The 22,615-nt window shown below is 35.1% G+C and overlaps 1 protein-coding gene across 1 annotated transcript; it reads right to left on the bottom strand.

The window, feature by feature from the left end:
* Positions 1-6,343: 6,343 nt before the first annotated feature.
* On the bottom strand, positions 6,344-17,024 carry LOC134537761 (trypsin beta-like). The gene is made up of 7 exons (XM_063378538.1): positions 16,876-17,024; positions 16,184-16,343; positions 14,727-14,898; positions 13,335-13,501; positions 10,814-10,906; positions 8,427-8,566; positions 6,344-6,619 (listed from the first exon to the last, which is right to left on the bottom strand). The coding sequence occupies exons 1-7, from the start codon at positions 16,918-16,920 to the stop codon at positions 6,458-6,460; spliced, it is 939 nt and encodes a 312-aa protein (XP_063234608.1). The 5' UTR covers positions 16,921-17,024; the 3' UTR covers positions 6,344-6,457.
* Between the last annotated feature and the right edge of the window lie 5,591 nt (positions 17,025-22,615).

Raw genomic sequence — 22,615 nt, 5'->3', positions numbered from 1 at the left:
TTCGTGATACTAGAGAATAGCAATATTGCTTATTTCGAGGGGGGAAAATATAGCATCTTTTAATTCCCCTTAGTGTGTAATTTCGAAAACCTAAAAAAAGGGAGTCGGTATTCATTGTAGGTATGTTACATATTCCTACCCAGTATCTTATCTTCCGCTATGTGAGACATCTAAGAATCACGGACCCCGAAGTTTCGCTCGTCTTCTTTATTTTTCTTTTTATAAAAGTAAAAGTATAAATAAATTAATTATTAAAGTAATGATTGTATCGATCGATTCCCTTTCCTGGGTTCGATTCACAGTCAGTGTTAATAATAACTAAAACTTAGAATAAATTTAAATTTTGTTTCCCATTAACATTTGTGTAGTTTATTAATCATCGAAAAACGACTCTAAACAAGATACCTGTCCGAACAAAATGAATAAGTTGTTGCTAAGCCTAACATGTAAGTCTGATTTTTCAATGCTTGGAATACCTTCCAACCAGCTCTCATACAATGTTAGGCGTATAAACCAAGCGTCACCGAATCAAGAGGTATTTTTCGATGACACTCGAAAAAACATATTTTAACATGCCATGTCCAATGCCAGGCGTTTATATCAGACATCTCCGAACTACGAGACCAAAATGTCCTTAGTACAGACTAAACCATCCACAATCAATGTGAAGGAAGCACATTTGGGAGCACAATAAAAAAAAAGGAAGCTCAATCAACGAGAAGGAAGCACAATTGGAAGCGCAATCAAAAAAAGGAACCACAGTGAACGAAAAGGAAGCGCAATAGGAAACACAATCAGCGAAAAGGAAGCACAATTAGAAGCTCTGTAAACGAAAAGGAAGCACAATTGGAAGCACAATCAACGAAAAGGAAGCACATTTAGAAGCTCGATTTAAAAAAAAAAAAAAAAAAAAAGGAAGCTGTATTACGAGAACTCAGTCTTAGAAATCAGATTACAATAAATATAGCAATAAATATTTGAAATCTTTATAATTCAGTTATTTTTCAATATTATACACATGCAAGTTAAACAAGTGATTATCGTATGTAGCCAGTGTCCTTTAGTTCTTTAAGTATGGAGGTTGCTTCGTCGATGTGCGAGTAGTTTCCTCCACGAGTCGATGCCACCAACAGTCTCAGGCGATCAACCAATATGTTAGGATCTTCCCATGACATATAATCTATCTCTTCTGCTATCGTCATCTTCCTGGAATGTATGTTATTTAATATTTTTAATATCACTATTGTCAAGTGTTCATCGTAAGCTTGATCAGAATTTTATGCCGTTTCTATCATTTTAGTCACAGGGCTTTATCAACCGTTTCGATCTTGCCAGCTTTAGGTGCTTCATCACAGTTGTGTACATTGTAGCCAAATGTATATGGAGCCAAATGCGGCCAGATGGAACCAACTGCAACCAGTGGAGCCAAATACAGTCCGGTGGAGCCAAATGCAGTTAGAGAAATTGGAGCAACATTTAAATATGATAAGTAAATATTCTTTACCATAGATTCTTACAAAATAACCTAGATAAGTAACAAAAATTAACATTAAATTAAAGACAATGATTATTGTTTTGACTCTCGTATTATTCCAGTCGCTGTTAGTATATAAGTAGAGGCCAGGCGGAGTTTATTACTGACTACCTGGATGTAAGGATCGTCTAGTTGCATCGTCAGACATATAAGACTTATGTTATTGCAAAACTCGTTGGTATCTTAACCATTTTTAACGCATATCTTGGTGGATGTTGTACCATTGACGGTGCAGATCCTGCCGACGTTGATGCCAACAAATCCTATGCAGAACATGATTGAATGTGTTCCGTCTCAACCGACATTGCCAAAGGAGACATTGATGCATTCATTGCCGGCAGCTGAAGAAACATAAGTGTCGCCTGCATAATAAACTAGATCAACTAGGTGATATCATCGACGATGGCTATTAAAGGTACAGCGGCCTCTACCCAAAAATTACGACACGAGAAGAGAGAGTGTTCTAAGAATCTACCTCGCAAAACAATTGGCTGTAAAAATCTGCAATTTTTTTCTGATTTTTTGAATAATAATTACGATATTTTAATATGGTGTACGTGATATTATTAAAAATGGAATGGGTAAAGGTTCTAGAATACAAAGCTGGTAAATGGTAGGTATATGATATGCCAAAATTCAAATGGCGGAATCCAATATGACGGAATTCACTATGGCGAACATGACGTCGTCCATTCAAGGTCTAATATCCCCAGCGGCTTAATGACGGCTTTTCTATGAGGAATTTAAGCCGCTTTGGGGAATTTCCGCTCTTTTAAAGGAAAACAAATTTTTAAGGCATTTCGAATTTGAAATTTTAGAAATGTTATCGGAAATTGTTTTCTTAAAAATGGTAAATTGGAAATTACATATTTGTTCAGATTTTTTGTGGAGTTTGTTCCCTAAAAACAGGAGAGAAAATCGAGTCATTATGGCGAACTTTGGCTGAATTTAGGCAAATTTTGATTCAATTTAGGCAACTTTTTCAACCAATGTTAAATTTCACGTATAGGGTTGTCTAGGTTATCCAAGATGGTCGCCGTGTCGTCACAATCCAAGGCAACTGATACCGCTACCCTCACCACGCTGCGACTCCAGGAACCGGAAATACATTTATGTACTACTGACGGAATTCTTAAGTTTCGCGGAATATGTTTTAACGTCCTCTGTAAGTGAAAAAAAAAATTGGTTGTCTATAAAGTCGGTTTACGGACGATAGTTTAACTTGACAACGTCATAACAAAACATTGATGAAATGATTGATCCAGAAGAAAAGGAAATATCATATTCGGCCTGAGACTGAGCCGTAATAGGTTTTTGCAACCAAACCATTTAGGCATTAAAAATATTATATTCTTTGAGGAAGAATTTTTTTTAAATTTTTCTATATTTTGTATGATAAAATCTACCTCTGCATACTTTTATGAATAAAATTGAATCATTTTTATTGAATAATCACTATTTTGTATGGATACAAAGGATTGAAATGAAATGTAAAATTTAATTAATAAATTTACTTTTATTTGCATTCATTATTCAAATATATGTATTACTTTTGAAATGTTTCGTGCGCCGTATTTATTTTTACAAGTTCAAAGAAAAGTTTCGCTACTGCCTGGATTCGAACCGACAACCTTGCAATTAGAAGATAGCGCCGTTGAGCGCTCACCCACAAGGCCATTTTGATAAATCTTTGTTTCAGTGGTTATATATAGTTTTATAGAAATTTTGTTCACGGTAGGGGTATAATATTATTTCGTTTTGATAACTCGATTTTATAACAAATACGCATCCCAAATACACCAAACTTATTTATAATGTGTTACAATATTTTTTAAAACATTGTGCAAAAGATCCCGGTTGTAATTTGAATTATTATGTGTAACTGTAAAACACCATTGTTGGTTCAAAACGTATTTGAATATTCAACATTACTTTTAAATAACTGTACCGATTGTGCTGAAAATCGGTGGACAATGGTTAATTACACAATATTAATAATTCAAACGACGAAAATATGATTGAAAAGTCAAATCGATGGTCGTTCCAATCGAGTGGAAGAGAGATGCCACGCATGCGTAGGCCCTACAATGAGCATGAAGAGAGATGCCACGCATGCGTACAATGAGCAAACAGAAACATTCGTAGTGGGACATCCGTAGTGGGACACTTTTTCGTGCGTGCAGCCGGCGTTCATCGATTTATTAGAAGTTGTCACGTCAAAAAAAGAAGTTTTAATTTTTAGTTCTCGACCACAGTACAAATCTGAACCGTCACTTTAAGTAAAATCTATATAGTAGTGACGTTGGTAGAAAATCATTTTTTTACCGTTTAGAAAAGTATTAAAGTTAAAGCTAAGACTGGTAAATTGAATATAATTCTTTAAAAATATTACATTACTTTTCATAATTTTGTTCTTAAAAAATTGCAAATAAATTTATTATTTTAATTTTTCTGGTCATTTCAATCTATTGACACATTTTGTAAGGAATATATATGTGCGAAATTCGCTTTAATTTTTATGGTGCCAGGATAAACTCCATATACATTTATAAACTGTGTGCCATTGTAATGTTTGGTGGCACTTGCTCAACTTTATTTACATAATTATTATTTCCTTTTATTTTAATGGCTAACTGGTTTTCACACGTTTTCATTATTCAATTTGGTATTTGTTAATTTTAATATGTCATTTAAATATTTAAAATTTTACTTCTGAACAAAGTTCTAATTGTTTATAAAAATTATAATTATGTGTAACTTAAATGTTTGAACACATCAAGTTTGTTATTGTGTCAATGTATTTTTTAATTTATTATGAATAATGTTTTTACAATTTAATTATTTTAGTAAATATGTGAAGGTATATTTCAGAAATTATAAGTCAATCTTTTTTGTGATAAAATATATGGTCCAGTAATAATCGATTCATATGGTATTTCAAAAAGTACTCTCTACGAGTACATGTTCAATGTTCTTCTTCGTCTTGCCGTTAGCAAGAACGAACGGCCCTTTCCAGCACCTTGACACCATGTTTACATAAGGCAAAATTAATACTTGTGGGAGTTTGTGAATTTCAACATGCGTTAAGCATCGTTAAACCGCACTAAGTGGTGAGTTTTGTAGAACTATTTATTAAGAACGTCTGGTAATGTTTGTAGCACCGGGCGTGTTAATATTCATTGAATATTTTGTTTTTGTATTAACAGTCGGCGGTTACCGGCCATGCGGTTTGCTTGAATCCACCTTGTGCTGTGGTGTTGAGGCCTGTCCTCATCGGCCCTGAAGCAATGAAGTGACCGCATCGTATCAGGAAAGCCGGCAGCTTATTCATTTTTTTGGCATGATCTACTAACCTCCTAAAATATAACAAAATGTAAAAAAAATTTTTTTTGGAACTGAATCACATCGGACATTTCATCAACAAAGCTTTTATTTAAAGTTTTTTTTTTTTGAAACAACGTAACGCTTGGACTGAAATATTATGATATTTATATCAAAAAAAAATTATGTAAAAAATAATTATAAAAGTAATCATGTAACAGAAATTAATATATTTTGTTTATAAAAGTCTGTCTCTTAATAAGTATGAATAAAATTTGTTAGCGGGGCCTTGCTAAAATATAAAGGAAACGAAACTAAATATAAAATATAAGTATGTCCAAACTACTATAATGTTAAAATGTTTGGTAAAAGTTTGATATTATTTGATATTACGAAAATAGTCAAGGTGTGACAAAATCTTAAATAATATATTATTGAAATAAATTGTTTATCTGAAATATTTTAATTATTAATTAATACCCCAATTGTGTATTGTAAGTGTGCATGACCAGTCAGCCTTATTTTCTCTCAACTAACCTCAAACATCAAAACACTTCATGAACCTTGGTCCACGAGCTTTCAGTATCCTCCTGCCTCTCACTCATAACCTAACTTGAGTTATAGAGGGAGGTAGAGAGTGGTGCAACTGCTACCAAACTTTTACCCTCGTTCGTAATTGCGTGTGATTCAGTCATTTTTAATGATAAATCTCGTTATTTGGTTTGTTTTCTTGGCCTTCATATCGTATCCAAACCAGTGGCGATTCAAGGATTAATTTTTGGGTAGGCCCGGACTGTGCCGCAGGGGCGTATATACAGTTTTGGGAGCCCGGACCCTACCGTGGGGGGAGGGGGTTTGACCTCCACATCAGAGGGTGGTCCCGGTATTTTTTTAAAATTCCGTTTTAAAATGGTAAGTTTTGTGTCTTTCTGAGGGTCATTTATTTCTCTCTGAATTGCAATTAATTATTACAACTACACAATCGAATGTTGAACAAAATACACTTTAATACCCTATAAAGCTCACAAAAATTAACTGTTGGGATTAAGCTTGTATTAATATAAGGAGAATATTAGAACACGACAAGCAAGCTAATGTTAAATTGTTACCACTCTGCAGGCGAATGTATAGTTTCATTTAATTGCAATTGCAGACGATTACAGTTGAAATAAAGATCAGATTTACATTTATTATCGTTTTAAAAATAAACTTAACGTTTTATATGAATTGTGTATTTTTTTTTTTGCTAAAGTTTTATTTCACATTTTCAATTTTTTTGATTGGTTGGGTAGCCCTGGATGTACCTTGTCTGCCCGCTTGAGCCGTCACTGGTACAAACTGCCCATTATCCAGTGAAAACAAATTAAAAATCTATGTTTGTAAGCATTGCAGAACCTCTTGTGAAAAATAACGTGAATTCGTCTGGTCTCTGGTGATGATTTGTGTGGAGTAATTGTGCGGTGATGAAATAAAGACAGTACTAGCAACTTTTTTTGTAATCAATAGGATTTTATTTACTTATTTCTTTTCTTTTTTTTTGCAATTTATTTAAATTAATGGTTTGCGGTAGCAAACGCTGGCGTCCCGAGGGTAAGGGGCTCATTAGGCGACGCCGCTGTGGGACTTGATCCAGGCGAGGAAGCTGGTGATGCGGGCGTACACGGCCGGGTGGTTGGCCGGGCAGTTCTGGACGCCGAAGGACACGGCTCCCACCAGGGTGTACCCGCTGCCCTCGTGGACCACCAGAGGACCACCGCTGTCACCCTGCGGGACGACAGACAAGGTGAGCGCTCCCGCACACTAGTAGGCCCTATCGTTCAACTGGAGAACACTGACACGTTTTAAATATGCACGTGTGAGCGAGTCTTTCAGCACTCGCCGTAAGCGACGCGTAAACATCCCTAAGCTCGGTGACTACCGAATTCATGTGCCGCAAATTGTGTTTTCAGACACAATTTCCGGACGCGAATCACACGTAGTTTTTACACCGGCCGCTAGAATTCGTTGCTGGAGCTGCTAAGTAGACTGTATAAAGGCAAAAAAAATCGTAAAAAAATAAATACCCCCTCCACTCTAAGAGATAAAATACTGGCCATCTTATTAAAAATTCATTAAACAGTTAATACTGGAAATTTTCCCTTTGTCTCCGTGAACTTTGCGCCATCTGCCACAGATGGCAGCACCGTGGTTACAAATTGCCGTTCCACGCGACTTCCGTTCCATTCACAAAATCGCTTCTAACTAAGATGTTTACACATCAAAAAACGTTTGTTTAACTGCACCAGAAAATAAATTGTTGTAATATTTTATGTTCATGATTACGATGATTATAATTATTGTGATGATTACGGTGATGGTTTACATTTTGGACTATTATTCTTGAGTGTGCCTATACTTTGTGATTTTCGAAACTGTTGAGGAAAAGTCTTGCAGATTGAAAATTTATTTATTTAAAAAATTCAAATTAATTTCACGGATTATATATTTGAAGGAGAGATAAGTTATAGCTTATAGCCTTAACTAATTACCATAAATAATTCATGTATCTAAATTTATGGAGATATAGTTATGTGAGGGTCATATTCCATCGCTCTACTTAAAAAGCTAAAATTATGTTAAACTAATTCCAGTTTTTGAACATCATATAAGTAATATTAAGTTATTTACGTATTACAATAGTTAAAATGGCAAAACAGGTAAACAATGAATTCCAATTCATTAGGTCCAGGTTCAAACTTAGATCCATTTATGCCTATTTCTTTTTCCATCATTTACCTGCATTCCTTCAGGATCCTTACGGTAGGCCACGCTTGATTCCTTAACCTAATTCCCTGACTTGCACAGTGTTTGTCAATCTGTAAATGTCCTTGTTGCTCACGGGATGCAAGACTGGGAACTTAACACTCTGTAGGTACTTTCTTTGAACGATTCCAACAATGGGGAAGATTAATTCAAAGCGATTTTATGGACATACAACATCGTTTAATTCACCTATTTTTTGGTCTGTATTTACTGTTCTTGTGGCAACTGGCTTGTCGTTCTCAGCACACTGTGTTTATATGTCGTGTGATATTTTTCTGACTAAATTCCTTCCACAGAATTCTCTGCGCTGAACAGGCATTTAATATTTGACATCAGCTATTTTGGGCTCTTTCTCTGTGCTTTTATGTATTCATCTCTATTGTCCGCTCTTGACGGGGTTTTCTGCACTGATAGAAAGGTCTGTTTGCTTCAACAAAAAATATATTTTTTTATTCCAACAAATATTTTGTAGTAGAAAGATTTCTTGACCAGGAAAAATGATTTTGTGATCTTTATATTTTTTTTAGACGTAACAAATCAATTTTGTTGCTCGCCAAATTTGGTAGTGGCAAAAAAAAACATTTTATTAATGCAAGTAAATATTTGTATGATTCAAACAAACATTTTATATGGGCGTGTGTGTGTGTGTATGTGTGTGTAAGTGTGTGTGTGTGGCACACAGTGTGAGCCAGCGATGGAGAATGTCCGTGGAATGGCCTCAAACAGGTCTGAGCCTGTCCGGCGCGGTTCGCCGGATGACGTCACTCACGTTGCAAGGGCTCCTCCCGTTGGAGCCGAGGCTGCAGATGTTGGACGCCGTGACACTGTTGCCCCAGGTGCGCGCGCACACGGCGTTCGTGATGATCTCCACGTTGACGTACTGCAGGACCGACGCCACCGCGTTGTTGCCTGCGAAAGGAGCGAGCGGACGTGTGAAAGAGGATAGAAGATGGGTGCGCGTACTTATGCGCGCATTAGAAGTTATTCTCACGTGGCGTGATGTTAAACTAACTTTAAATCTTGCATGCAAACAATTAGTAGACATAAAATAATAAAAAGGACTGGAGTGATATTATAAACACGTTCGGTAAAGTATAAATTAGAAAAAATTTAACATTTTATATGAAATATCTGTATTTAATATAAATATAAAAACGTTACAAAATTATTTATTATTGTATTTAGTAAAATTTAGCAGATAATTTTTATTTATAATGAAAATAAATAAATATGCTAAATGTTAATACTAATTTATTAACTTATGTATTAAATAATTATATAATACTTTATAATGTAAATAAAATATACATACGTTAAAATAACCTTACTTATATAAAAACATTGAAAATAAACTATGAAAAAAATTATAAACACAATTCTTATCACTAATATTAACAATACATAAAAAGGATCTAATGATATCGACCAGTTCTTAAGTATAAGATTTAAAAGCACATATATAATTTTAATTTGTATGCAGCCTTATTTTTCACCCTGTGAAAATTTAGTTGCATGGTGCGCGCGCATCGTAAATTTCACTCTTATCATTTATTTTTTTTCATAACGTGCCTAATGAAGTGTAACTTCATAAAACAGGTTTTTTAAACTTTTCGAATAGAGGACCAACTACAATTGCGATGTCCTAAATTTTGGTCGACGGACAGTGACCACTGTTTGGTCCATGTTACCCTCTGACGTCATGAGTGGTGCGGGCTATGGTCCGAATACATTGGTCAACTTGAACTTTTTGTCCCAACCCAAACAGTGTCCTTTGGGTAGTATAGATTAAAAGCACTCGCGATATTTGCTTTTTCCAGTTCCCATTTCCAAAAGGTAATAATAAAATAACGGACTGCGGGAGGAACAAGAAGCCAAGAAAATACAAAGACAAAATAACAAATAGTGCTGTCCGTTTGAGACCGGCGATTTTCAAAGGCCGAACTCACATATTCAATTTGGAAAGAATTCATTTATTAGCCTTATTGCCTTACTGAATATTATTGAACTCCCACAGTATTCATAAGTTAAATTAATATTCAAAACCGCTGCTACTCATTATTTATATATAATAGCTACATTAAATAAAACAAAGATTTAGAAAAAAATAGTTTTGGCGCTATATATGTACTGCGCTCTGGTGACTACTTTATAAATCAGTATAATCTGGCATCGAACTTCGTAATTGTAGACAGGGCAGTTTTCCGTGGGACAATGTGACATTAGGATAATGAAACGGACCGCACACAGGTTAGGACTGTTGCAGACGGACCTTATAGGCCCTATCTCGTCCGCAGATTCACGTCGGTCTGATGTGTCGGAACTGACAGTGCAGATGTGGGCATGGAATTTTATTGGTTTGACGTGACCTGCGAACGTCAGGTGCTGTTGGCACAGTTACGCGAAGCGGTTATGTCTGACCAGACATGACGAACTTGGAGGGTGACTCAGTACGCAGGAGGCGTAGAAAAACCTGGTGGTACGCTATGACAAATGTTTCAAATTCCATAGCGACTACATAGACAAACTGCTAGTGTATTGTAAGTGTTGTACAATAAGTTTTGTTTCTTTACCTTCAATAAAAAATATCCAGAGAAACAAACGTACTTCCCTTCTAGAATGGCAGATACATAATCAGCTGAATGTTCCTACGCATATAATGATGATGACCGGGCAGGCTGGTTTAGATCCCACACGGGGGTGTGACTAGGGCAGACTTTCACTGTATGGAGTTGAAGAGACAACACGAGGTCAGTCCTGAACTCTGGAGTGAAATTTTCCACAAGTAAAGAATTCCCGACCCGATCAGGAATATCATCGGGAACCTTTTATTCCCGGGCCAGAAGTTATGAATAAACATAAAAATAATTATATTTGTTTTGTTTGACTATTCAATGAATGATAGTTTGACAAAAGTCTATTTTTAAAAATTCCTTGACTGCACAGAAAATTTACACCCATGCCTTACCTGGGACATCCAACAATGCTGCAAATGTAAGCAGTGAGTGATTGCAGGGAGTGACAATCAAGGGGGTCGTGTGTATATTTATTTACTTGAGTCTAGATATGTGAATGATAATGGTGGGTATGTAGGTAGGGTGATAAGAATCTTTGGTGGGTGAGCAGGTGTAGACATGCGCTTTAGTGCGTACAACTCACCGCTGTTTACGCGCCCGAAGCCGCTGACTGTGGCCGCTGATCCAGCGTATGTGTTTCCAGCGTTGTGGGGCAGCTTGACGACATTGATGTGGTCTGCAACAGGACGTGGTGTTGTCGAGACGCCATAGATTCACTCGAACCAACAATTACTTAGAACAGGGGAATAGCGTAACCTGGAGGTCATATGATTACATGAAATGCACTGAAATAATAACATGGTTGAAGAAACTTAAAGTCTATACCAAAAACTCTCCCAGGCTATTAGCTTAATATAGGTACAACAATAAGCTGGGTCAGAGGTACTGTGTAACTACCTGCAACATAAGGAACATTTTATAAACTACTAGCGGAAGTACCCGGTGTAATCCACTCTTTGCGCTTCGTGAAGTGGCTTCTTTTTATATGTTATTATAATTTGAAGTTTATATATTGCATATTTTATATCATAATAGTAAGATACGAAAGTGAATAGAAAAATGTTATAGCCGTAGCCAGGACACGAAGAAAGCATCAACAATAACTGTTTCCTGGAGGTTAATAAAGCATCAACAAAACAAAAGCGAAATTTATCTTAGAAGTATCAAAATTCTGAGTTGAGGGGCATGGGAAAGAAGGATGGTTACGTTTTCTTCGAAACCTCATGTAGACAGTAATCTTATTCTTATTTCTAAGGTCAAGTGTGGAAAATTGCATCAAGCTTGTATCAAAACTGTACATTTGTAGAGGAAACAAAAAAACGTACAAACCTACAAACAATTAGAAAACCTTCTTTATGCATATAGGTTACACGCAGAAATTTCGTTGATACATTTGTTCCGAAATTAGATTGCAAACATGTATACCAACATTTATGTTATTTTGATTATTGAAGTAAAAATCTTTCAACATGGCTATCTTTAGCTGTGGGTGGCAGAAGTGTGGCCGAATAAGGTTTATTCACTTAAAAGATGAAGCGGTTTCGCAGTAATAAATCACCCAAAAGAAAAGAAAGCTTGGGTGAAGTATACATTGAGCTGTGCAAACGTACATGAACCCAAATGAATGTGCTAATTTTCCTGGTATCTAACCACGATACACATTTTTTATGATTCTATTATCGTATTCTAAACATATTTTTCTGTGGTTACAGTGTCTGATTTGACTGACCACTTGCCTCTCACCTAGGTATTTTCCACATTTCCACATTTTCCACGTTTGTAGGGTTTTTTTTTCGGAGTACTCACGTTTAACCCCACTCATTCATTCCTTGAGTGTTTCATCGGCATCTCGTAGGGTCTCAGCAGAACCATCCAAGTCGTGTCATCTGTTTACTGGTTCTCTGAACCTTGCTTGCTGTACTATCATCAACCCTGTGATTGCTCATTATATTTTCAGCTCAGCTTTCTACTAATCAGAACCTGGATGACCGAGCTTTTCTCGGTTTTTTTTTTTGCTGAAACCATCCTTGCTGGCTGGGTAAAAATATGGGTAAGTAAATTGCTCGACTCGCTTATCAAAAATTATTTAAAGAGACAATGTTATTATTGCGCTGGTGAACAATCATTTCATTTTCTGGAAATGAAAATGACGAACAACGAGAGCGACGTCTGCGAGATTTGCGGCAGCGTGCGGCACAACGTGTAGCTAATGAAAATGACGAACAACGAGAATACCGATTAGAAGAACAAAGACGTCGAGACGGAAGACGTCGTAGGGCTTAATAACTTAATAATTGCGTTTTTTTTTTCAAAGATCGTTTAGGCATTTTTAAACGAACACATGAGTTAAAAAGACACAAATAATATAAGTAACCAATTGATTTTCTTAGTCTAACCTCAAACCAAACACTCATTGGCTGAGTGTTGCTTAACAATGCCATCTACTGGAGTAGCTTTAGTGTTGTTGTGTCGTTAAAGCAGTTATTTGCTCCCAATTAAAAATAACTTGTATTATTACTCTCCAATATATGTCAGGAAGAGTCATTTATGTTTAAGTTGATTATCGATAAAGTTGATTATTGAAAACACGAATAAAACGACATTTTCTAAAAATTAATCCTTGCTAGATCGGTTTAATACCCCGAAACCCCCTGCATACTAAATTTCATGACTATCGTTGGTGCCATTTCCGAGATTCAGATTATATATATATATATATATATATATATATATAAGAAATGCTCGTAAAGATATAAGAATAAAAGTATTCTTGAAGTAGGAGGGGTGTACATGAGTAACTTTAGGATCTGCTATTTACCTGTGGAATTGTGTGACATTAAATCTTTTTTAATACCTTCCACGCTGCGCATCTTAAGATATTATGCTAATATTAGTAGTCCTTGAGAATTCTCGGTATTACAGACCTAGCAGAAATAAAACACATGACTAAATATTCAGAGCATATGAAAAACGAACGAAAGTAACAGCTATGAAGTCCCGAACATGCCACCAGAATTTTGTCCCGTTTGAGAAGGATGGGAGGATGCATTTGGGAACCGCAGCGACCTCTTAAATGTCTTTCCTCTGTGCCGTGAAGCACTCACTGTTGAGAGCGACTGCTGAAGCCAGATGAAGCAGGCCGATGTCGTTGACATGGGTGTTGTCGTTGTAGTTGGCATGAATGATCGCCTGGCGCGCACTCTCCGTCACGGACCCAGCTTGGGCCGCGGTCCGGCTAGTTGCACCCAGAGTGATGCGGTAGCTGTTTATTCTGTGGAAGATAAACAAATCAATTAATTGATGCATCACGTCTTGCTTGAATCGAGGTCATCAGAAAAAAATTTGGGAAATGAGTGAATGGAGCATTGGAAGAACGAATCGGTTGAGGGAATGTTCCTCCGACGATTCGACGGGCAGAGGAAAAAAAAACCAAATGTAACTTTTGGTTTCCGATAGAGGAATTCTTTGCAAAGAAAAATTTATTATGAGTTGATGAGAAGGCATCGCCAGAAGTGAGGCCTGCGGTTTTATTTGTCTCAATATGGGAAACCTCACCATGTCTGGACACCGAAAATATTGATATATAAAGTGAACTTTCCTCATTCGGTGGGTGAGGGCGGTGCATGGCTGTTCTTATTTGGTGGAGCTATCTGTCTGGTTTACTGCGTTTTAGAGGGATTCTTGCCTACTCACAAGTCACTTCCTGTATCCCTTCTTGCTACCGTGCCCTGCCAAGAAAAACTCCACCGGCTCCGGGGATCCAACGCAGATTGCCTTGACGGGCGGAGATACATGCGCAATCTAATGTATAAATATTATTTTAGTTCTTATTTTTATTTGGTTTTTAAATGACATCGACTTCGAAAAATATTTAATGGCACACTTTAAATGAAACTAATAATTGTTCCAAAATCAGTGGAATTTCATCGAAAAATTGTTTAAAATGCTCCATTTAGCGAGAGTAAATAACTGAGGAAAGTTTAGTCAAAGTTTAGGTGCACTTTAAGTAAAATTTATTTTACATAGAAAACATTTGATTATATTTGCCAGTATGTATCTGTATATCTCCAAAAAGAAAAATGAAGATTTATTTCTGTAAAATCTATCAATTAGTTGCCGAAATTATAAAAATGGAGTAAGCAAAATTTTGTAATTCTGATATAAATTAATTAAAATTATAAAATATTTTCTTGTAGCTCTGCAATAAAGTACATTTCTAAAAACTACTTGCACCACTCGGTTATCTTGTAAGCATGACACTTAAGATTTCCATATTTCTGGCCTTGTTTTGGTTGTTCTGGTGTCATAATATGTTTACTTACGCTTATATTTCGCAGTTCACTGTTGTTCACAATCGTGTACAGAAATCAAAGCAGTGCAGATAATTTGTTGAGTGATTTTATTTTGGTTGTTAAATTTTCCAAAATAATTCCTTGTAGAATGTATGGAACTATTTTACGTGGGTTCGAACAATTGTTGCGATCAAAGGAGCTCACCCGACCATGCAGTGGGCGGCTGTGAGGACCCACTGGTTGGAGATGAGCGAACCGCCGCACAGGCCGGATCCTCCCAGGATCAGCAGCGCCTGCCAGGGGAACTGACCCAGGGCAGCGGATGAACCGGCGATGATGCGGTCCGCAGGCTCCACGAACACCTTCCCGGCATCCTCTGCGCACACGTCACAGTCGCACACATTGAGATAAAAAAAAAGAGATAATGAGAAATTATAACAGTTCTTCCATAGTTTACAAGGTCGTAGAAACCTAGCATTGGTAATAGTGGCAGAATCAACATGTGTCTAAGCACTCCTAACTACTTGGATACTGCAAGAAGCTGCTTTTAATCGATATGATGTTATGAGCTATGTTTGTGCGACACCTTAAACATTATCTGGAGAGTAGTTTTTGTATAATGGCAACACAGTAAAATTATTTTATTGCACGGTAGCGACTGTGTTTATTGATGTAATTCCAATTCACAATTATTAAACACAATTTCCACAATATTTTGGGTGTTGCAGTATGGTAATGTTGAGGTCAAAAGTGGCTTAAACTACATCACAGCATGCATTCTTATGACAGTTTTTAACTCAATTAATAGATGAAAACCAAAGGTGCATGAAAAGAAACCACGCTCTGCTACCAATCCTTCACCATGTCCCTTCTCTTGATGGATTACTATTCCATTATTAGATATTTGTATGCATGTTGGCCGCTGGTTTAACTCAGACTGCATTTGAGTTAACAGTATTTAATCATAAGTTTAAAGCACTGGATACATATACCTAAATTAAATAATGTTATTCCAATGGACCATAATTTACTCCATATTCAAATCGGAATCCTTTTTACTTTCATCAGGAGCTACAGGTCTTGCTGGGCAGCACTGCTCCCGTTTTGAGATTCTATATAGATAGTGAGTACCTACATAAATCTGGTTATGCAACTTTTTTTTTTCAATCCACAACCACACAGTTGCTACTATATTATGTTGCTATGGTTCTGAATTTGAAAGGAAAATACATTATTTCAGTAAAAAAATATATCGCACTGGCTAGGTGTAAATACAATTTAACTGTTCCTAAAACACATGGAACCATTAAAAATTATTATTTATATTGTTTTTTTTACAGACTCTTATGTTGTAAGTAATAAAGTGCTCGGCTACTGCTACCTTCCTAACCTCTCACAGAACTGTTAATTTTACTTTTCCCTGCTCATTTTGTCAGAATTATAGTTTCAATGTTATTTTAATCTCTAAAAAAATCTGGTTAATGGTTGAAAACTATGGCAGAAAACTTTTGCCGTTAGTCAATAAGGGGTTTTGTTTAATGTGTTAAGGAAATACGGAAAAAAATAAATGCAAACACTCTACATGTGAACAGTGACTTCCAATTGTGTCGATATCGAGCCCAAGTGTGTGTGTCACTGGCACGTCTCACGCCTTCTCTCACCAGGTTGCGGGACTGTCCCCAGCACGAGTCCAGTGGTGTTCTCTGGAGTGTCGGCCTCAGCGGCGGCGTAGATGGCCTCCCACTCCTCCGCGGTGTGGCGGGGGTTCGGGGTCACGTACTTGTGGACGAACTGCAGGTCTAAGTCCGCCACGGACTTGGCCTGCACGCAGAAAAGAATTGGAATATGTTTAGTGATTGTTGTTTACACCCCAGAATACTAAGTGTAAGTAAAATGTTACCCTTGGGGGAAAAAAAAAAAAAATATCTTGTCATCTCAGTTTAAGGGGAAGATTTAAAATTGAAAGATCCCATCTACGTTTGAACAAAGTTTTAAGGCGATAACAGAAAATATTTAGTGGTCTTAGAAAATCTCTTAACGCGTTTTATTTGCTTTACCACTAGTATTGGCCCCTAGTATTTTCGTAGATATCGTGATTTCCATGTAACCATAACTTCTCTACTTTGGTCTCTGCAGAAGTCAAAATATTTTATTACCTTGAGGTTGCCATAATACCTAAGTAACAGATACTGTGCGAAAATATTCTATCATAAAGTGGTAATAGCTGACGAACTTGCATTTTTGAATCAACAAGTGTCAATAATTTAAATATATTTGTAACCCACAAAAGTCACAACTTAAGCTATTGGATTCAAGAAATATAAAATTTAAAAGAATTCTGTTTTCACGTTACCTGGGCAGCCGCCAGAAAGAGCACCGCTACCACCAGAACCTTCATGATTTCAGAGAAGTGAGAGAGTCATACTCTTGCTGAACTGCGGATCCTTTTATACGCCAAACATCCTTCAAGATGCAATCTGTGGCATTTGGAGAATCAGCCATTGAGAGTGCTTTACAAAAGGTACAGATAACTGTACTTCATATTTTTTTATTTACTTAATCTGTTATCATGATTTACATTTCGAAATAAAAGAATGATTTTGCAGGTATTATGCAATAATATCAATAGTTAATTGTTCGCTTAAAAAAAACCATTCATATATTGACCATGACATCATTTGATCATGTGATTGTTTAACAAAGAGGTACTTGGCGAGGGAGTGTGACTCGACGAAAGCTATCAGCACTACGTCTTTAACGCTATTCGCCTTTCTATAGTATTTTTACCTTTTCGAAACAAATTAATTACAATAACTATAAAATATTAAAATGTTATGGTTACATATAGTAAGACAAAGTTTTATTGCCGTTTTATTAAGAAAAGTAAAAAAAAAATCTTATTATTATATATTGCCGAAGTATGTTTTGATCGTTTTAATAAAAGGAATATCAATGTCGCAGAAGCTAACACTATGTATTAATTTATCATAAATTATAGTTAATGAAAAAATTACGATGATAATTCGAGAATACTTTACCAAATTTAGTGTAGTTGACAAATGTAGAAGGAGTGTGAAAAAAAATGTATGAGTGTTAACTAGTAACCAACTTATGACAAAAGGCAATAGGTGTTATAAAATGTATTGTGTGCTGGTTTAATGCACAACGCGAGTTTGTTAACGTGTTGTACATGCATGATAAGGCCCATCTATTAGACCGGCCGGCTTTGCTCAGAACGTATTAATGACTTTACTGCAATATATTTCTACACACTATGTTAAACGAATTTATATGGTCACAAAAATAACATGTAAGTTTTTAGTACTCTATACTCACTAGCAGGGAATATATAACTAGTATGCCATTGTAAAATCATAGAATACCCAAAACTGTCACAACCAATTTCAATGTTGGCTCATGTGACTTAGTTATCGTGACTGGAAATAATAATTCCAAATAGAACTAATGTGTGTTTAATTAAAAGGGGAAACACTTATTGGATAAGAAATAAATTGTGTTTTTTATAATTAAGTAATTATGCCAATTTTATTTTTATTTAACCGCTTGATTAGCTTTATATTTAAATTATAAGTATCACAAAAATTCTTCGTCCACTTAAAGGGTTGAATTAATAAATATGATAAAAAAAGTAGCTGGTAAAATGTTTTATTATTTTAAATACCTATTTTTGTTGATGCCCAAAATTACACCTACCACTCGATGAGCTTCGGAGATGATCCACCATTATAAAACTAATACAAATCGCTAATATTACAAAAAAATTTGACAAAACGCGTTACTCGTCATGTAATTGCTTATGTAAATTATTTATTTTTTATCGTAACTATCACTTGTCACGTTTCTAAAAGTAGAATTTCTGGAAAGTTTAAAAATTAGTTGAATTTTTGCTTATGTTTAATATTAGGTAGATTTTGAAGAAAGACTACTTATTGTAACCGTTATCATAGTACGACTTTAGGAAAATTTTTATATAGTTTTTCGTTTCATGTTCTATATAGGTACCCTAAAACAATTGTTCACTCAAAAGTGTGTGTGTATGTGTATATATATATACATTTTTCGTTTCCATAAAAGTTATATATATATATATATATATATATATATATATATATAACTTTTATGGAAACGAAAAATGCACGAAAATTTTGCAAGAATATTTCCAAATTGATAAATAAAATTAGTAATGGAAATTCACGGTCAAAAACGTTAATGGGCAAAATTAAAACAACGGGGTAGAAATGGGGAAGGTTTTGTGAAAAACAGAAAAATCGCTATTACTGCCAATTACTAATATCGCATTAATTTTAATTTATTGTAACTCATATGAGTAATATTAAATAAAATTACTAAATACATTTTTGGCACGACCAACTATAATTTCAAGGGGTGAAACAATACAAGAGTTCAAGAACATAAATTTCATATTTCCTTTTGTAGCCACACAATCGAATCCATTCAAACTGTCTGTAATTCTTATAATTTTTACCCAAAACTTTTCCTTGGACCATTTTTTGATAAAACGAAACCATTGTTGAAATAAATTGAAAAACTCAGGGTTATAATTAAGTTAAATTCATAATTTACGTACCACTTAATTAATTCCGTTCTAAATTATTGTAAAACCTTAAATGACTTTCTACAGCTTTTGTCTGAAATAATTTTCTATACGACCAACCATTACTGCAAGGGGTTAAATATACAGAGATTGAATGTCAAAAAAATTAATAACTCCTTATTAGTAGGGACAGGAAAAATTCGCGGGTTCAATGACCTCTAGGATGAACTCCATAGTTCTACGTACACTCGGTCAAATGTCACCCACTCATTGGCTGCTGTCTTGTGAGACGTCCCAACGTAGCAGCCTGTATTTCGATAAAGCTTTGGTGGGTCGTTTCTCATTGGCCCAGAGTCATCCAGGTGAGTTGAGAGCCATTAGTAGAGACCCGGAAAATTCGCGGGTTCATTTCGTGTTATGCTAAAATTCAAATAATTATACCTTAGTGCTGCTTCTGTTATTGGTTCACTGTTAATCTGGAGTAATGAGGGCCAATTAGAGACCCTCGCCCATAGAAGTGTCGAATCACAGACACTCGGTCGAGACGACTCACAAGTCAGCAGCCAATGAACAGTTGGCATTTGCCCGAGTGTGTAGAGGATATTGGAGTCTATCCTGGAGGTCATTGAACCCGCGAATTTTCCGGGTCTCTAGCCATTAGCAGAGGCAGCACTGTGGTATAACTATTTGTATTTTAGCCTATCGCGAAATGAATTCGCGAATTTTTCCGGTACTACTTATTAAGCACGCCATCAAATCCATTCAAACAGTATGTAAATCTCATAATTGTATCTAAAACGTTTATCTAAAACTATTTCTAAAAATCAAACCAATACTGCAAGGGGTTGAAATATCTGGGTTTTTAATTAGAAAATAAATTAAACTTCCCTATTACATAGACTGTCGAATCATTTATTATTTTTGTTTAACTTTCTAAATATTGTCTAAAACTTTTGTCTACATTAAATTTTTATGTAACCAACCATTACTGCAAGGGGTAAAAATATCAAGGGTTGAAAGACAATACGATCATTTTTTTAGTATGTTATCAAATACAATATAATATATTGTGAAAATCCTAAACTTTATCTAAAAACATTTGGCTGAAACAATTTTTGATGAAACGAACTATAACTGTAAAGACGGGTTGAAAATTTTAAAAATCCAAAACTTCATTGTAATAAAATTCTTCGAATTTATTTTAATATATCTTAATATTATTTTAAACCTTGGTCTAAAGAAAATTTTTATACTAACACGTATTAGTGCAAGGGATGGGAAAAAAGTGTTTGAATGTAAAAAAAATTGCAAGCTACCTTAGTATACATAATTTAAAATTCGTACTAAGCTATTCAATGCTGGATGCATTCAATTAAAAACATTCAAAATATTTTCGCTGCATGGAATAAGAGAAAATGTTTCATCGATCATTTTGAAATATTGTAGAACATATTGAATGTTATGTACATTAACTTATTGGAATGTTTCAGAAGTTTATAGAAGTTTCCAAAATATTTCCAGAAGAAATAAGTACTTCAAAATTGACTTAAGCCTTTAGATTGTGCCGAAATGGGTTTTTATTCTTAATATCGGTATTTTCATAATACATTACATGCTATATTTTTATATTTGGTCTATAATTTTGGAAAGTTGTAAAAATAATGAGTCTGTATTTATTGTATATTTGTTATTCCTACCTAATTTTTTTCACTTTATTAGAGTCTGTGATATTATTTTTATTGTAAAATTGGCCTATACCTGTTTAAGGGTCGAATCTCGCAAATATTTATAGTCTTTAAGTTTATAAAAATTATCCAAAGATTTTGACCAATGTTTACGTTATTATTTAACAAATTAACAGACTTTGGCGCCTGTGACATTTCTTATCAAAAATCTACCTACTATTTTTAATATTTTTCATGTATAGACACAACTCTGATATATATTTGTTATATGTTTCATTTTGGCTTTACTTATTTAATGGTCTATGTAATTTGTTTTTGTCAATATTTAGCTGTGCAGTGAAGCATTTTCGTGCTGTAGGTTCAACACAGCCTGACTCTAGCACCAAGTGTGGTATAGTCGGCATTTTGATTGACACCCACGCTTGCATTAACCATTAAGATGAATTTTTCAGTACGTAGCGATAAGTAGGTCTGGGCTAACACTATGTAAACTTGGTGTTTCTTTGGCACGACCAACTATAATTTCAAGGGGTGAAACAAAACAAGGGTTCAAGGACAAAATTTTCATATTTTAGATATCGTAGAGTGATTTTCAATGAACCAAACCTGTTTTTCCCCCAACAATGAACGACTGTAACCGATAAATATGTACGAGTTATGGAATCTTCTTGAACATATCGAAGGTCACAGCGATTTCAAACTCGATAACTTTTGAAAGGATTTGCAAGTTCTGTTTAAGTATGTGATAGCTATCAGCTTCGAGATTTAAAAAAAACAGTAGTGGGAATTGTTATTTTACTTAAACGATTCTTCTCTGTGACAATAACTAAGTAAGTTCGATCATCAGAAGAATTTATCACAAACCAATGGTCTCGTGAATTCATACTACGCTCTGAAGCCAAATGATGATTTTACATAACAAGCAGTGTGTCAATCGATTCTTCGGAAGCTTTCGGTGCGATTATTTTCGAGCTTATTCGAATAATTTTAAATCTTTCTCCTGTCACGTAAACAAGGATTTTATTTTTAATCAACTTCTTACCGTTAACGACTTTCGTTCAGTATCTGCTTTCCGTCTTTCGTGAAAAATAACTAATTAACGTTTGAGAAATCATGTAGTCTTCGGACAAGATGTTTAACCTTTTTATTAAAATTATTCAAAAGAAATACAAGAACAACTAATTTTGTGATTTTGAAATTATTTCTTCTTTTAGAATTTATCATTGCCACAGGCGCACAAGACCAGTATTTGGGGGACTTGCGTTGGTAACTGTTAAAGTTGTGCACTCTTGAAAGTTTGTTAAACAACTTTAGAAGGCCATTAACTCAACTAAAATGAATCTTGGTTTTGGTTCGAACATCGACATATAAAATACTCTTAAATCTAAAAAAAAAAAAAATTAAAATTTTGCAAAATTGTGTTAGTTTTTTTTTTTTTTTATCCCAAGTAAATATGTTCGTGATGGACAGGGGTTTAGTAAATCCTAGACTGCTCCGACTATGTGACTGTGTTGTAAAACGACGATATTTGATCAGTGTTGGAGTGAACGCTGCTTTTCACTTAGTACTTTCAGAATCATCTCAGCCAGGATCACCATTGATAGGTACGTAAATTTTAATGCACTTAAATATTAATACAATAAATTTTTTGGGATATATTTTTACGCTTGTTTTAATTTTGACTATCACTGGACGCAAACAAGAGACTTTCATAGAGTTTTATAAGTATAGCCACGATACTTTTCGTGGGTTCATTGTAGATGGCAAGTAGGCTTGAAGCATCTGCTTCACCTTAATGATTGTAGTGCAGTGATATTGACACGCTCGTGAGA

Source organism: Bacillus rossius, chromosome 12 (genome assembly GCF_032445375.1).
Source record: "Bacillus rossius redtenbacheri isolate Brsri chromosome 12, Brsri_v3, whole genome shotgun sequence".
In the NCBI taxonomy this organism is placed as follows: Eukaryota; Metazoa; Arthropoda; class Insecta; order Phasmatodea; family Bacillidae; genus Bacillus; species Bacillus rossius.
The sequence above is the reverse complement of the archived record's forward strand: the minus strand, read 5'-3'. Positions and strand labels throughout refer to the sequence as shown.

What these genes read in the sequence shown, in the direction of transcription:
- LOC134537761 (XM_063378538.1), bottom strand. Translation starts at nt 16,920, where the DNA reads ATGAAGGTTCTGGTGGTAGCGGTGCTCTTTCTGGCGGCTGCCCAG. An exon ending in GCCGCCCACTGCATGGTCGG is followed by an intron (nt 13,502 to 14,726) that starts GTGAGCTCCTTT and finishes TATCTTCCACAG; the next exon opens with AATAAACAGCTACCGCATCA. An exon ending in TTCAGCAGTCGCTCTCAACA is followed by an intron (nt 10,907 to 13,334) that starts GTGAGTGCTTCA and finishes GTCCTGTTGCAG; the next exon opens with ACCACATCAATGTCGTCAAG.